This window comes from Delphinus delphis, chromosome 6, assembly GCF_949987515.2.
Source record: "Delphinus delphis chromosome 6, mDelDel1.2, whole genome shotgun sequence".
Classification (NCBI taxonomy): domain Eukaryota; kingdom Metazoa; phylum Chordata; class Mammalia; order Artiodactyla; family Delphinidae; genus Delphinus; species Delphinus delphis.
In genome coordinates, this window is record NC_082688.1 from 33,726,819 (window position 1) to 33,741,410 (window position 14,592).

Consider the following 14,592-nt stretch of genomic DNA (forward strand, 5'->3'; position numbering starts at 1 on the left):
ATATTATATAATTATAATAACATTTTGTTGTAATAAAATAAAAATAATTGGGTGAACAAAGAAAAGAACAAAGGGTGTCACTCATCATCCAATTATACAAAAGCTTAAGTTGCAACCCACTGTAGTCACCCACAGAGAGTGAGTCCTAAGAGGAACTCAGGATAGAAAAAACAGGATGAGGGATTCTGTGCTTTGGATAAAAAGCCCCCAGAGGAGCTTCTGGGTTGGCTGACACGTGGAGGTGATGGGAGAGTGGTGCGCCTGGAGAAGTCATGGGAAGTCTGCTCCCATTCCCCGTGCCTTGCCCTATGCATCCCTTTCATCTGGCTGTCCCTGAGTTATATCATTTTATGATCCACTACGGATCTACCGTGTGGCTGACAGGGTCTTGGTGCTCCAGCCGGGTGTCAGGCCTGAGCCTCTGAGGTGGGAGAGCCGAGTTCAGGACATTGGTCCACCAGAGACCTCCTGGCCCCATGTAATATCAAACGGTGAAAGCTCTCTCAGAGATCTCCATCTCAACGCTAAGACCCAGCTCCACTCAACAACCAGCAAGCTCCAGTGCTGGATGCCCCATGCCAAACAACTAGCAAGACAGTAACACAACCCCATCCATTAGCAGAGAGGCTGCCTAAAGTCATACTAAGTTCACAGATACCCCAAAACACACCACCAGATGCGGTCCTGCCCACCAGAAAGACAAGATCCAGCCTCATCCACCAGAACACAGGCACCAGTCCCCTACACCAGGAAGCCTACACAACCTACTGAACCAACCTTACCCACTGGGGGCAAACATCAAAAACAACAGGAACTACGAACCTGCAGCCTGTGAAAAGGAGACCCCAAACACAGTAAGTTAAACAAAATGAGAAGACAGAGAATTACACAGCAGATGAAGGAGCAAGGTAAAAACCCACTAGACCAAACAAATGAAGAGGAAATAGGCAGTCTACCTGAAAAAGAATTCAGAATAATGAGAGTAAAGATCCAAAATCTTGGAAATAGAATGGAGAAAATACAAGAAACGTTTAACAAGGACCTAGAAGAACTAAAGAGCAAACAATGATGAACAACACAATAAATGAAATTAAAAATTCTCCAGAAGGAATCAATAGCAGAATAACTGAGGCAGAAGAACAGATAAGTGACCTGGAAGATAAAATAGTGGAAATAACTACCACAGAGCTGAATAAAGAAAAAAGAATGAAAAGAATTGAGGACAGTTTCAAAGACCTCTGGGAGAACATTAAACACACCAACATTCGAATTATAGGGGTCCCAGAAGAAGAAGAGAATAAAAAAAAGGGACTGAGAAAATATTTGAAGAGATTATAGTTGAAAACTTCCCTAATATGGTAAAGGAAATAGTCAATCAAGTCCAGGAAGCACAGAGAGTCCCATACAGGATAAATCCAAGGAGAAACACACCAAGGCACATATTAATCAAACTATCAAAAATTAAATACAGGGCTTCCCTGGTGGCGCAGTGGTTGAGAGTCCACCTGCCGATGCAGGAGACAGGGTTCGTGCCCCGGTCCGGGAGGATCCCACGTGCCGCGGAGCGGCTGGGCCCGTGAGCCATGGCCGCTGAGCCTGCGCGTCCGGAGCCTGTGCTCCGCAACAGGAGAGGCCACAATGGTGAGACGCCCGCATACCGCAAAAAAAGAAAAAAAAAATTAAATACAAAGGAAAAATATTAAAAGCAGCAAGGGAAAAGCAACAAATAACATACAAGGGAATCTCCATAAGGTTAACAGCTGATCTTTCAGCAGAAACTCTGCAAACCAGAAGGGAGTGGCAGGACATATTTAAAGTGACGAAAGAGAAAAACATACAACCAAGATTACTCAACCCAGCAAGAATCTCATTCAGATTCAACAGAGAAATTAAAACCTTTACGGACAAGCAAAAGCTAAGAGAATTCAGCACCACCAAACCAGCTTTACAACAAATCCTAAAGGAAGTTCTCTAGGTAGGAAACACAAGAGAAGAAAAGGACCTACAATAAGAAACCCAAAACAGTTAAGAAAATGGTAATAGGAACACACATATCGATAACTACCTTGAATGTAAATGGATTAAATGCTCTAACCAAAAGACATAGACTGGCTGAATGGATACAAAAACAACACCTGTATATTTGCTGTCTACAAGGGACCCACTTCAGACCTAGGGACACATACAGACTGAAAGTGAGGGGATGGCAAAAGATATTCCATGCAAATGGAAATCAAAAGAAAGCAGGAGTAGCAATTCTCATATCAGACAAAATGGACTTTAAAATAAAGACTATTACAAGAGACAAAGAAGGACACTACATAATCATCAAGGGATCAATCCAAGAAGAAGATATAACAATTGTAAATATTTATGCACCCAACATAGGAGCACCTCAATACATAAGGCAAATGCTAACAGCCATAAAAGGGGAAATCAACAGTAACACAATCATACTAGGGGACTTTAACACCCCACTTTCACCAATGGACAGATCATCCAAAATGAAAATAAATAAGGAAACACAAGTCTTAAATGATACATTAAACAAGATGGACTTAATTGATATTTATAGGACATTCCATCCGAACACAACAGAATACACTTTCTTCTCAAGTGCTCATGGAACATTCTCCAGGATAGATCATATCTTGGGTCACAAATCAAGCCTTGGTAAATTTAAGAAAATTGAAATCATATCAAGTATCTTTTCCAACCACAACACTATGAGGCTAGATATCAATTACAGGAAAAAATCTGTAAAAAATACAAACACATGGAGGCTAAACAATACACTACTTAATAATGAAGTGATCACTGAAGAAATCAAAGAGGAAATCAAAAAATACCTAGAAACAAATGACAATGAAAACACGATGACCTAAAAGCTATGGGATGCAGCAAAAGCAATTCTAAGAGGGACGTTTATAGCAATACAATCCTACCTCAAGAAACAAGAAACATCTCAAACAAACAACCTAACCTTATACCTAAAGCAATTAGAGAAAGAAGAACAAAAAACACCCGAAGTTAGCAGAAGGAAAGAAATCATAAAGATCAGATCAGAAATAAATGAAAAAGAAATGAAGGAAATAATAGCTAAGATCAATAAAACTAAAAGCTGTTTCTTTGAGAAGATAAACAAAATTGATAAACCACTAGCCAGACTCATCAAGAAAAAAAGGGAGAAGTCTCAAATCAATAGAATTAGAAATGAAAAAGGAGAAGTAACAACTGACACTGCAGAAATACAAAGGATCAGGAGAGATTACTACAAGCAACTATATGCCAATAAAATGGACAAACTGGAAGAAATGGACACATTCTTAGAAAAGCACAACCTCCTGAGACTGAACCAGGAAGAAATAGAAAATATAAACAGACCAATCACAAGCACAGAAATTGAAACTGTGATTAAAAATCTTCCAGGGCTTCTCTGGTGGCGCAGTGGTTGAGAGTCCGCCTGCCGATGCAGGGGACACGGGTTCGTGTCCCGGTCCGGGAAGACCCCACATACTGCAGAGTGGCTGGGCCAGTGAGCCATGGCCACTGAGCCTGCGCGTCTGGAGCCTGTGCTCCGGAACGAGAGAGGCCACAACAGTGAGAGGCCCGCGTACCGAAAAAAAAAAAAATCTTCCAAAAATAAAGCCCAGGACCAGATGGCTTCACAGGCAAATTCTATCAAACATTTAGAGAAGAGCTAACACCTATCCTCTCAAACTCTTCCAAAATATAGCAGAGGGAGGAACACTCCCAAACTCATTCTATGAGGCCACCATCACCCTGATACCAAACCAGACAAAGATGTCACAAAGAAAGAAAATTACAGGCCAATATCACTGATGAACATAGATGCAAAAATCCTCAACAAAGTACTAGCAAACAGAATCCAACAGCACATCAAAAGGATCATACACCATGATTAAGTGGGGTTTACCCCAGGGATGCAAGGATTCTTCAATATATACAAATCAATCAATGTGATAAACCATATTAACAAATTGAAGGAGAAAAACCGTATGATCTTCTCAATAGATGCAGAAAAAGCTTTTGACAAAATTCAACACCCATTTATGATAAAAACTCTCCCGAAAGTAGGCATAGAGGAAACTTACCTCAACATAATAAAGGCCGTATATGACAACCCCACAGCCAACATCGTTCTCAGTGGTGAAACATTGAAACCATTTCCACTAAGATCAGGTACAAGACAAGGTTGCCCACTCTCACCACTATTATTCAACATAGTTTCGGAAGTTTCAGCCACAGAACTCAGAGAAGAAAAAGAAATAAAAGGAATCCAAATTGGAAAAGAAGAAGTAAAACTGTCACTGTTTGCAGATGACATGATACTATACATAGAGGATCCCAAAGATGCTACCAGAAAACTACTAGAGCTAATCAATGAATTTGGTAAGGTAGCAGGATACAAAATTAATGCACAGAAATCTCTTGCATTCCTATACACTAATGACAAAAAATCTGAAAGGGAAATTAAGGAAACACTTCAATTTACCATTGCAACAAAAAGAATTAAATACCTAGGTATAAACCTACCTAAGGAGACAAAAGACCTGTATGCAGAAAAGTATAAGACACTGATGAAAGAAATTAAAGATGATACAAACAGATGGAGAGATATACCATGTTTTTGGATTGGAAGAGTCAACACTGTGAAAATGACTATACTACCCAAAGCAATCTACAGATTCAATGCAATCCCTATCAAATTACCAATGGCATTTTCCACAGAACTAGAACAAAAAATTTCACAATTTGTATGGAAACACAAAAGACCCTGAATAGCCAAAGCAATCTTGAGAAAGAAAAACAGAGCTGGAGGAATCAGGCTCCCTGACTTCAGACTATACTACAAAGCTACAGTAATCAAGACAGTATGGTACTGGCACAAAAACAGAAATATAGATCAATGGAACAGGATAGAAAGCCCAGAGATAAACCCACACACATATGGTCACCTTATCTTTGATAAAGCAGGCAAGAATATACAATGAAGAAAAGACAGCCTCTTCAATAAGTGGTGCTGGGAAAACTGGACAGCTACATGTAAAAGAATGAAATTAGAACACTCCCTAACACCATACACAAAAATAAATTCAAAATGGATTAAAGACCTAAATGTAAGGCCAGAAACTATCAAACTCTTAGAGGAAAACATAGGCAGAACACTCTATTACATACATCACAGCAAGATCCTTTTTGACCCACCTCCTAGAGAAATGAAAATAAAAACAAAAATAAACAAATGGGACCTAATGAAACTTAAAAGCTTTTGCACAGCAGAGGAAACCATAAACAAGATGAAAAGACAACCCTCAGAATGGGAGAAAATAGCTGCAAATGAAGCAACTGACAAAGGATTAATCTCCAAAATTTACAAGCAGCTCATGCAGCTCAATATCAAAAAAACAAACAACCCAGTCCAAAAATGGGCAGAAGACCTAAATAGACATTTCTCCAAAGAAGATATACAGATTGCCAACAAACACATGAAAGGATGCTCAACATCACTAATCATTAGAGAAATGCAAATCAAAACTACAATGAGAATTCACCTTGCACCAGTCAGAATGGCCATCCTCAAAATACCTACAACAACAAATGCTGGAGAGGGTGTGGAGAAAAGGGAACCCTCTTGCACTGTTGGTGGGAATGTAAATTGATACAGCCACTATGGAGAACAGTATGGAGGTTCCTTAGAAAACTAAAAATAGAACTACCATATGACCCAGCGATCCCACTACTGGGCATATACCCTGAGAAAACCATAATTCAAAAAGAGTCATGTACCACAATGTTCATTGCAGCTCTATTTACAATAGCCAGGACATGGAAGCAACCTATGTGTCCATCAACAGATGAATGCATAAAGAAGATGTGGCACATATATACAATGGAATATTACTCAGCCATAAAAAGAAACGAAATTGAGTTATTTGTAGTAAGGTGGATGGACCTAGAGACTGTCAAACAGAGTGAAGTAAATCAGAAAGAGAAAAACAAATACCATATGCTAACACATATATACGGAATATAAAAAAAAAATTGGTTCTAAAGAACCTAAGGGCAGGACGGGAATAAAGACACAGATGTAGAGAATGGACTTGAGGACATGGGGAGGGGGATGGGTAAGCTGGGACGAAGTGAGAGCGTGCTGTGGACCTATATACACTACCAAATGTAAATAGATAGCTAGTGGGAAGCAGCCACATAGCACAGGGAGATCACCTCGGTGCTTTGTGTCCACCTAGAGGGGTGGGATAGGGAAGGTGGGAGGGAGACGCAAGAGGGAGGAGATATGGGGATATATGTTTGTGTATAGCTGATTCACTTTGTTATACAGCAGAAACTAACACATGACTGTAAAGCAATTATACTCCAATAAAGATGTTAAAAAAAAAAAAAAAGCCCCCAGATAGCTAACATGCATGTCTCAGGAAAAATTTTAATGATCCCAGATTCTTGCATTTGCCCATATATAGAAAAGTACTAAAATCATTAACTTGAGATATTTGTTCTTTGTGATTAGCAGTACTTTTTTTTACCAAGATTCATGCTTGATTACATGTATTTCCTAGCCAAAAAATCCATATATATACTGGCTTCTCCCCTACCTCTTTGGAGCAGTTTCTCAGATCTACTGAGAGACTGTATCCTGGGCTATAGTCCTCACTATAAAACTTAGCTCACAACTCTTCTGTTGCACATTTTTATTTTGGTCAACAATTGAATGAACTGCCAATTAAAGAAGGTCACTTGCCACCTGGTTCTACAAGAATTAACTCACTACCCACTGCAGCTGCTGACCTTCAACATATCCTGAAAGTAATTTAGGGTAGAGATCAGGAATGAGGCTCTCTGTGCTCCAGGAAAACTGGCAGAACAGGCCTTTAGACAGTTAAGTATTTGTAGGAGAAATTTCTTATGAACCTGAATTCTTGAATCTTCCCATACTTAGAAAAGCACTAAAACCATTAACTAAGATATCTGTTCCTCGTGACTAGCAGCAACCTTCCACAGAGATGTGTGGTTGATTACAGGTTCCCTTCATCAAAATCACATATACACTTACCTCCCTCCTCACCTCTTCAGAACAGTTTCTCAGAGGCTGTCTCCCTGGTTATGACTCTGAATAAACTCAGTATGACACTGAATAAACTCAACTCACAGCTTTTACACTGTGCGATTTTTTCCAAGTTGACAGAACTCAACTTTTAATATTGTAAACAGATTTGGTACATGAACAAGCCAGCTTGTACATAATATACTCTGGATAACTGAACTTGGAAATGTGACTCCATCTGGCAAGAAAAAAAATCCTAAAACGTAAGGATTGCAAAAGATTCCATTGCTTTAAGTTTAAAAATAAAGATACATACATATTATAAAACAAGTGAAACTGAAGCTTAGAGAGGAAAAGTCCAAGATTATCCAGCTGCCCAAGATTATTCAGCTAGTAAATGGTATCATGACTCCAGTCCAGCGCTCTTTCCACTATAACACAACCTCAAACTCTTCATTCCCCTCCCCCGGGGAAAACTATCCTTCACAATTAAAACAGGAAGAAGAAAAAAAACCACTATAACTTTGTTTCTATGGCTTCACTATTTCTAGGTATTTTTACAACTTGAGCATTCAGAGTTGACACCTCCAAAATAAGGTTGTTTCCTAAATTAAGAGCCGAAGTCTCCCCCTAGAAAACAATGTTACAGTACAAAGGCTGGAGCCTTGTGTCTAAGAGCAAAGCTCTGAAATACATGAATTACTAGCTGTGGGCCCTCAGACAAGCCACTGATCTTCTCTGAGCCTTTAAAATGAAACCAACTGCATCTATTCCACTGTGTTGTTGTAGGAATTAAATGAGATGGTGCATTTAAAGCACTTGGCCCAGAAAGCATTCAAAAATGTTAGCAATTGTTACTCTTTAAAAGTATTTTAATTTTTAGATTTCATAAGTGATAACATAGAGTATTTGTTTTTCTCTGACTTATTTCACTAAGCATAATATCCTCCAGGTCCACCCACATTGTTGTAAATGGCAGAATTTCATTCTTTTTTATGCTTGAATAATATTCCATTGTGTATATCAACCACATCTTCTTTATCCATTCGTCTGTTGACGGACACTTAGGTTGCAAATAGACTCACAGATCTAGAGAACAAACTAATGGTTACCAGTGGGGAGAAGTAAGGGGGAGAGGTAAGATAGGAGTGGGGGATTAAGAAGCACCATCTACTATGTATAAAATAAATAAGCAACAAAGATGTATTGCACAGCACAGGGAAATATAGCCATTATTTTGCAGTAACTTTAAATGGAGTATAATCTATAAAAGTATTGAATCATTATGTTGTACACCTGAAACCAATGTTATTGCAAATCAATTATACTTCAATGAAAAAGTAAATAAAATTTAAAAATAAAAGTATTTTTATGATTCAGTAGGCTTCCATAAAAGCTAGTCCTGAAGGAGTAATAACAGTTAGTCCTGAAGGAGTAACAGAAAACCTAATCATGAATGACTGAGTGAACAGCACTGACTGAAGGGAAGTGAAAGGAAAAAAGATGGAGTGAGCTATCGCTAAACCAGGGAATCACAGCGCAGACTTATTGTGGGGCCCGGGGTCACAATGAAGAACGTGACAGGCCTCTCCTTCAGAGGGCTCACAGTCTAACAGAGAGAGAAGTTTAAACAGACAGTGACAATACAATTCGATGGGAACAATTACAGGAGCCCAGCTTTGCAGGTAGGGATTGGAGAAAGTATCCAAAGAGGGATCATAAATGTTCATTAACATCATATCACTAATAACCAACATGTATTGAGTCCTATTTGCCAAGTACTCTACTAAGAGCTTTACACGAGTTATCTCATTTGATCCTCACAACTCTATGAGGTAGGTAAGTACAAGGAATGGCAGGTGAGAGAGACAACAGCAAATTTCAGGAACTTCCTGGAAGTAATTCACTGTCGCTGGAAGATGTCAGAGATTTAAAAAAAGGCAAGAAGGGGCCAGGTCATTAAGGTCTTGAAGGCTTTATTAAAGGGTTTCGACTCTACCCGCTGGCAGTGGGAAGCCACTGAAGGTGCCAGGCGGCTGATCAAATTTGTGTTTCAGAAAGATCATTCTGCCACCAGAAGGGAGCGAGAGAGCTGGGAGTAAGGGCGGGGGGCGCAGATGCAGTAATGCAAACAAATCAGGATGGTGGCGGAGGGCTGAAGAGGATTCGAAACGTTTGGAAATGGATCCGGCGAGCTGGACGGCAGGCCGGACGTAGGGCACCGAGAGGCAGAGGAAGGATGGCCCCAGCTCTGCGCAGCCCTGCCCCACCCTTGCCCAGGCCGGTCTTCCCCAGGCCCCGCCCCCCGCTCGGCGCCCGAGTACTCTAGACAGTCCCCTCACCTTGGCCATGCGGATCATGCGCTTGGCCACGTCCAGGTCGCCCTGGTGGTTCTGGCCGATCTCGGCAATGATGAAGCATGGGTGCTGCCCGCCCACCCAGCGCCCGGGACACAGCTCCAGCTCCAGCGGCATGGCAGCGGCTCGCGCTTCCGCGCCACACCACCCGTCACGGTGCCGCCGCCGCCGCCTTGGTCGTTTCGGTCAGCAACCCAGCAGAGCCCACACACCGGCCCCGCCACGTCAGCCCGCGACCACCGCGCAGCCAATCCTCGAGCGCCGCCTCGCTCCAGACAGCCAATCAGGTCAGGGGGCGGAGCCACCCTCTAGGGGAGAGGTGCGGCGGGAAGAGGAAGCCGCGCGCACTTCTCGGGAGCTGAGCTTGTGGCTCGCGGAGTCTGGTGGTTGTGGGGTCCCTGCGTTTACCCGTGAGCAGACATTCCCCGAAGGAGGCTGACGGCTGGGTGCTTTCGGCGTGGAGAGAGTGCGCGCCCTACAGTGTAATGGAAAAAACAGATTCTGGAGTTAGAATTACAGAGCTGGTTCGAGCCCAGCCCATGCCACTAACCAGCTCTTGATCCTAAATACCTTAGTCTTTCTGAGTTTTATTTTCCTTTTTCTCTGAAATGGGAAAATTATAAAGACCCCACCTCTTAAGGTTCGTGAGATGATGTATAGAACACCCTAATCACAGTACTTGGCCTGTAGTGCGCTTTCAATAAGTGGTTGCCAGGCTTCCCTGGTGGCGCAGTGGTTGGGAGTTCGCCTGCCGGTGCAGGGGATGCGAGTTCGTGCCCCGGTCCGGGAGGATCCCACGTGCCGCGGAGCGGCTGGGCCCGTGAGCCATGGCCGTCGGGCCTGCGCGTTCGGAGCCCGTGCTCCGCAGCGGGAGAGGCCGCAGCAGTGAGAGGCCCACATACTGCAAAAAAAAAAAAAAAAAAAAAAGTGGTTGCCAGTCCTATTACACGAGAGGCAGCAAGTTCAAAAAGGTCACTGAGGGCTTCCCTGGAACGGCTAGCCCTGTGAGCCATGGACGCTGAGCCTGCGTGTCCGGAGAGAGGCCCGCGTACCGCAAAAAAAAAAAAAGTTCACTGACTTGTCCAAAGCCGTCCAGAAAGCTGTGGTGGAGCTGGGATTAGGACCCTGGACTGCCTCCTAGCCTAGGGCTCTTGCAATACACTATACTGGGTTACAGACAAAGCTGAGAAATAACCAGTTTGAAGGAAGAAATAACACTTGATTCCCAGCTTGACTTTCAGAACTAATGAGCAAAGTAACAATAACAGAAAGGAGAGGAGGAGGCACTTCTGGGTGGAAGGGAGAAGGGTAGGTTTGGGACACGTTGGTGTAAATATGCAGGTAAAACTGCCCACCAGGCAGGAGGAGAGGCAGGTCTGAAGCTCTGAGTGGAGGTCTGGGCTGGAGAGAGAGATGTGGGAGCCATTTTGAGGAAAAGCTGAGGATGGGTTTGACTCCTGAAGGAGAGAGTGTGCAGAGGGATGAGCAGTGGAGAGGTGAGCCTTGTGCAGCCGTCCTGGAAGGACAGAGGACCAGGGTGTGTGTCCTGAGGAGGAGAGACCCACAGATTCAAAGGCCCAGAGCAGTGCAGGAGAATGATGAGCCAGAACTTGGTGGGAACATGGGGGCAGGGGGACCACTGGAGACAGCAGATTTGGTGGTAAAATGGATTTGGTGGCCAAAGGAGGATGAAGAAACACTGGAGGCAAAAATAGACTTTTCCTTGGAAAAGTTCAGTTGTTAAAAACAGATGGAAAATGGACCATGGGCTAGAGGGGGGTCCTAAAGTTGAGCGGTTCTGAAGAAGTGCAAGTTTGGAGGCCAGGAGGAAGCAACCAAAGGACAAGGAGATTGCAGCAGTGTTCATTCGTCTGCGATATGTCTAGACTAGATGCCATGTGCTTTATGTCTCTCAAGTTTAAATGGCCTTTCACACCTGGGTAAGGCTGAGCAACAGGACCTGATTACAGAGAAAATTAAACCCAGCACTAAAGTAACTCAGTCACTTGGGGCTAAAGAAAACCATCATGGTTTTGCATAGTTCATAAATAAGTGGAAATTAAGTTTAAAGGAAAAAAAAAGAAATCACATTTAAAAATATGATCATCCCACAAAAGCAAATTAGGCTGTTGTTATCTGTGGTTAAATAAGGACTTTCAATAAATTAAAGTAGGTACTTATTTAGTACCTACCATGAATAAGGAGGAAAGTATACAATTTTTCTTCTACTCTTGTTCTTGTTTTTTTGGGTTTTTTTTTTTGCGGTACGTGGGCCTCTCACTGCTGTGTTCTCTCCCGTTGCGGAGCACAGGCTCTGGACACGCAGGCTCAGCGGCCATGGCTCACGGGCCCAGCCGCTCCACGGCATGTGGGATCTTCCCGGACTAGGGCACGAACCTGTGTCCCCTGCATTGGCAGGCAGACTCTCAACCACTGCGCCACCAGGGAAGCCCTCGTTCTTGTTTTTAAAGCCAGTTTCCAGTGCTTTCTGTTGCTTTTTCTGCTTGGATAATGAATCAGTGTTCAATCTGTCAAAATGGACGAGAACATATGGGAAGGTCTTTAAAAACAAATTAAAACCAATGAGGGGTCTTTTCTTTTCTTTTTTGGCAGGAGAGGGCAAGGAAGAACTTAATTTTGGAGAAACTAGGGTACCCAGAGTGCTGGGTCATGAGGGTCAAGGTCAAGGATTGGACCCAGTTCCTAGAGCTCAGACCCTGGGGCCTGGGACCCCAGTGGCTAGTTTGACTGTGCTCATCAGCCCCTCCTGCAGCTGATTCCCGCAAAGCCTCCTCCAGCCTAGGACTCCTGCCTAATTTTTTTGCCACTCTGTGCTCTAGTTACACTGAACTATTTTTGAGTTCCCCTAAAGGATCATGTTCTCTCTCCTCCAGGCCTTGGCACAGGCAGTTTCCTAAGCCTGCACACTCCCTCCTCCCCTACACCCACCACGCTGAGCCCTGCCTTCTACAGGTCCTTCTGCAAGTCCTTCAGGGTAGAAGTCACCTCCTCTCAGGACCTTCTCTGATCTCCCCACCGACCTTCTCTGGGCTCCCATAGGACCCTCTTTTGGCCCACTTACTACCCTTCATGGTGACTCCCTCTTTTCTTGTCTGTTATTCTCTCTAGACTGTGAGCTCCTCTGGGTTGGAACCATCTGGAGCACCTACTCAGCACTAAACCCAGGGCAAAGCCCTAGGGACACCATGGTGAACAAACAAGAAGTCCAGGCCTCTGCCCGTATGTGGCTTAGAGCCTTATATTATAACTGTGTCCTCCAGGACAAAGACCTCCTTGAGAGCAGAGCCTGAACTGTTTCCTACTATATCCGTAGCACCAAGCACAGAACTTAACACTTCGTAGGTGCCAATAAACATTTTCTGAACGGCCAAGTGCAGAAAAGGAAAGATGACAGCAAGGACTGAGGCATAACTGACTTCTTACGTTTACTCCTCAGGCCACATTCAGCCTCTTAGGTGAACATGACTGTTCCCTGAAGTCAGCTTTCTGGAAAGTTCCTCTGAGGAAGAAGTGAAGTATTAATGCACCCAAGTTCCCCGACCCCAGCCGCCGAGGACCTGCCCTGGTGTCAAGTGCCCCAGGTTCTCAGTTGTTCCATTTATAGGCACGCTTGATGGTCACACCCTGACCTACACCCACGTCCTGCTTCCTCAAACTTGGTCCTCATTCCTGGAACATAAGCATCATTTTTATACTGTCCCTGAGCGAACAAGCCCACCATCACACCTGGGGCAGTCTGGGAGGTGAAAGTCACCTCATACTGTCTCTGTGGAAGGATTTTTGACCTGGGATACACAACTTACCTGCCTCCATTTTCCAAATGCTACCTCACTCACCCATCCAGCAAATAATTCCTGCATGCTAGGCACCCCGCCAAGCACGAGGAATAGAAAGGGGAATGAAGAGTGTGGCCCTCTTTCTGTAAACTGTATTTTACAGTAAATGTAGTTTACGACAAAAGTAAACTACGTTCACGCACTGCTGTAAAATCATGGACTATAATAACGAGGGCAACGAAGGAAACAAATTGAGTGCTGTGTGTGACTAACAAGGGGACCTTCTTTACACGGGTGGTCAGGAAGTGTCTTTCTGAAGAGTCGACACTGAAGCTGAGACCCCTATCCCAAATTCCTTCCAAATGATAGTAATCTATTCCCACACTGGGCCCCCACAGGAGGTTGAAACAGTATAGTGTCATGAAAAAATCACAGGGTTTGGAATAAGTCAGTCCTGGGTTCCACTCCCAGCTGTGTTCCTTCCTGCTAAGGAACTTCTCAACTTCCAGCCAATGGAAACAACCACCGCCAGAGGCCATAGTGAGGACCATAGGAGATGAGAGGTGTGAGACCTCTAACAGCCTGGACCTGCGGCCCAAGGTTCTTACCCCAGATACTTAGGGAGAAAGAAGTCTCATCCTGAGCTCCGGCTCCCTGGCCTGCTTCCACTGCCTGTGGCTTGGAGGACCTTCCCTATCCTCATACCTCATCTTGACAGTCTCTGCCTGTCACCAGCCTCATCTCCTCTTCATCCCCCACCACAACCCCCTGTCTGGCAGGTCCTGCCCACCCCCTCTCCCCAGTTAAGACAGTGGGTCTAGGGAATTCCCTGGCGGTCCAGTGGTTAGGACTCGGTGCTCTCACTGTGGTGGCCTGGGTTCAATCCCTGGTCGGGGAACTAAGATCCCTCAAGCTGTGCGGCGTGGCCAAAATAAAGACAGTGAGTCTACGTTGTCTCACCTCCTCCTAGCACTCTTTTTTTAAATTTATTTTTATTTTTTAATTTATTTTTTTTCCTCCTATCACTCTTAACTTCCAAGAGTCTCCAAAGCTTTAACAACTTTCACTCTTCTCCCTTACGCTGTCCTTGGGAATATCGTCCGTTCACAGAGCTTCGAGATGTATGTTTTCATGGGTGACTCCCAGATATTCATCACCAACCCCAGTCTGACTGCTCTCCTGGTTGCCTGCTCAGCTCACAACCATCTCTAGAAACAGCCCCAGTACACCAGAACGCCCCATAGCAACCTGGTCTCAAACATGTGATACTGCCAACCCGAGGCCAACCAGATTGATGCAGACGTGTATTAAAAGATAATATTCCAACCGATAAGCACATGAAAAGATGCTCAAC

The 14,592-nt window shown here is 43.9% G+C and overlaps 1 protein-coding gene across 1 annotated transcript in view; it reads right to left on the minus strand.

Moving 5' to 3' along the window:
- Positions 1-9,657, minus strand: part of NANS (N-acetylneuraminate synthase) — a 29,200-nt gene extending 19,543 nt beyond the window's left edge. Inside the window, exon 1 of the mRNA XM_060014453.1 lies at positions 9,427-9,657. Coding sequence (XP_059870436.1) covers positions 9,427-9,558 — 132 coding nt within the window. The 5' untranslated portion in view covers positions 9,559-9,657. The remainder of the gene's footprint in view (positions 1-9,426) is intronic.
- Between the last annotated feature and the right edge of the window lie 4,935 nt (positions 9,658-14,592).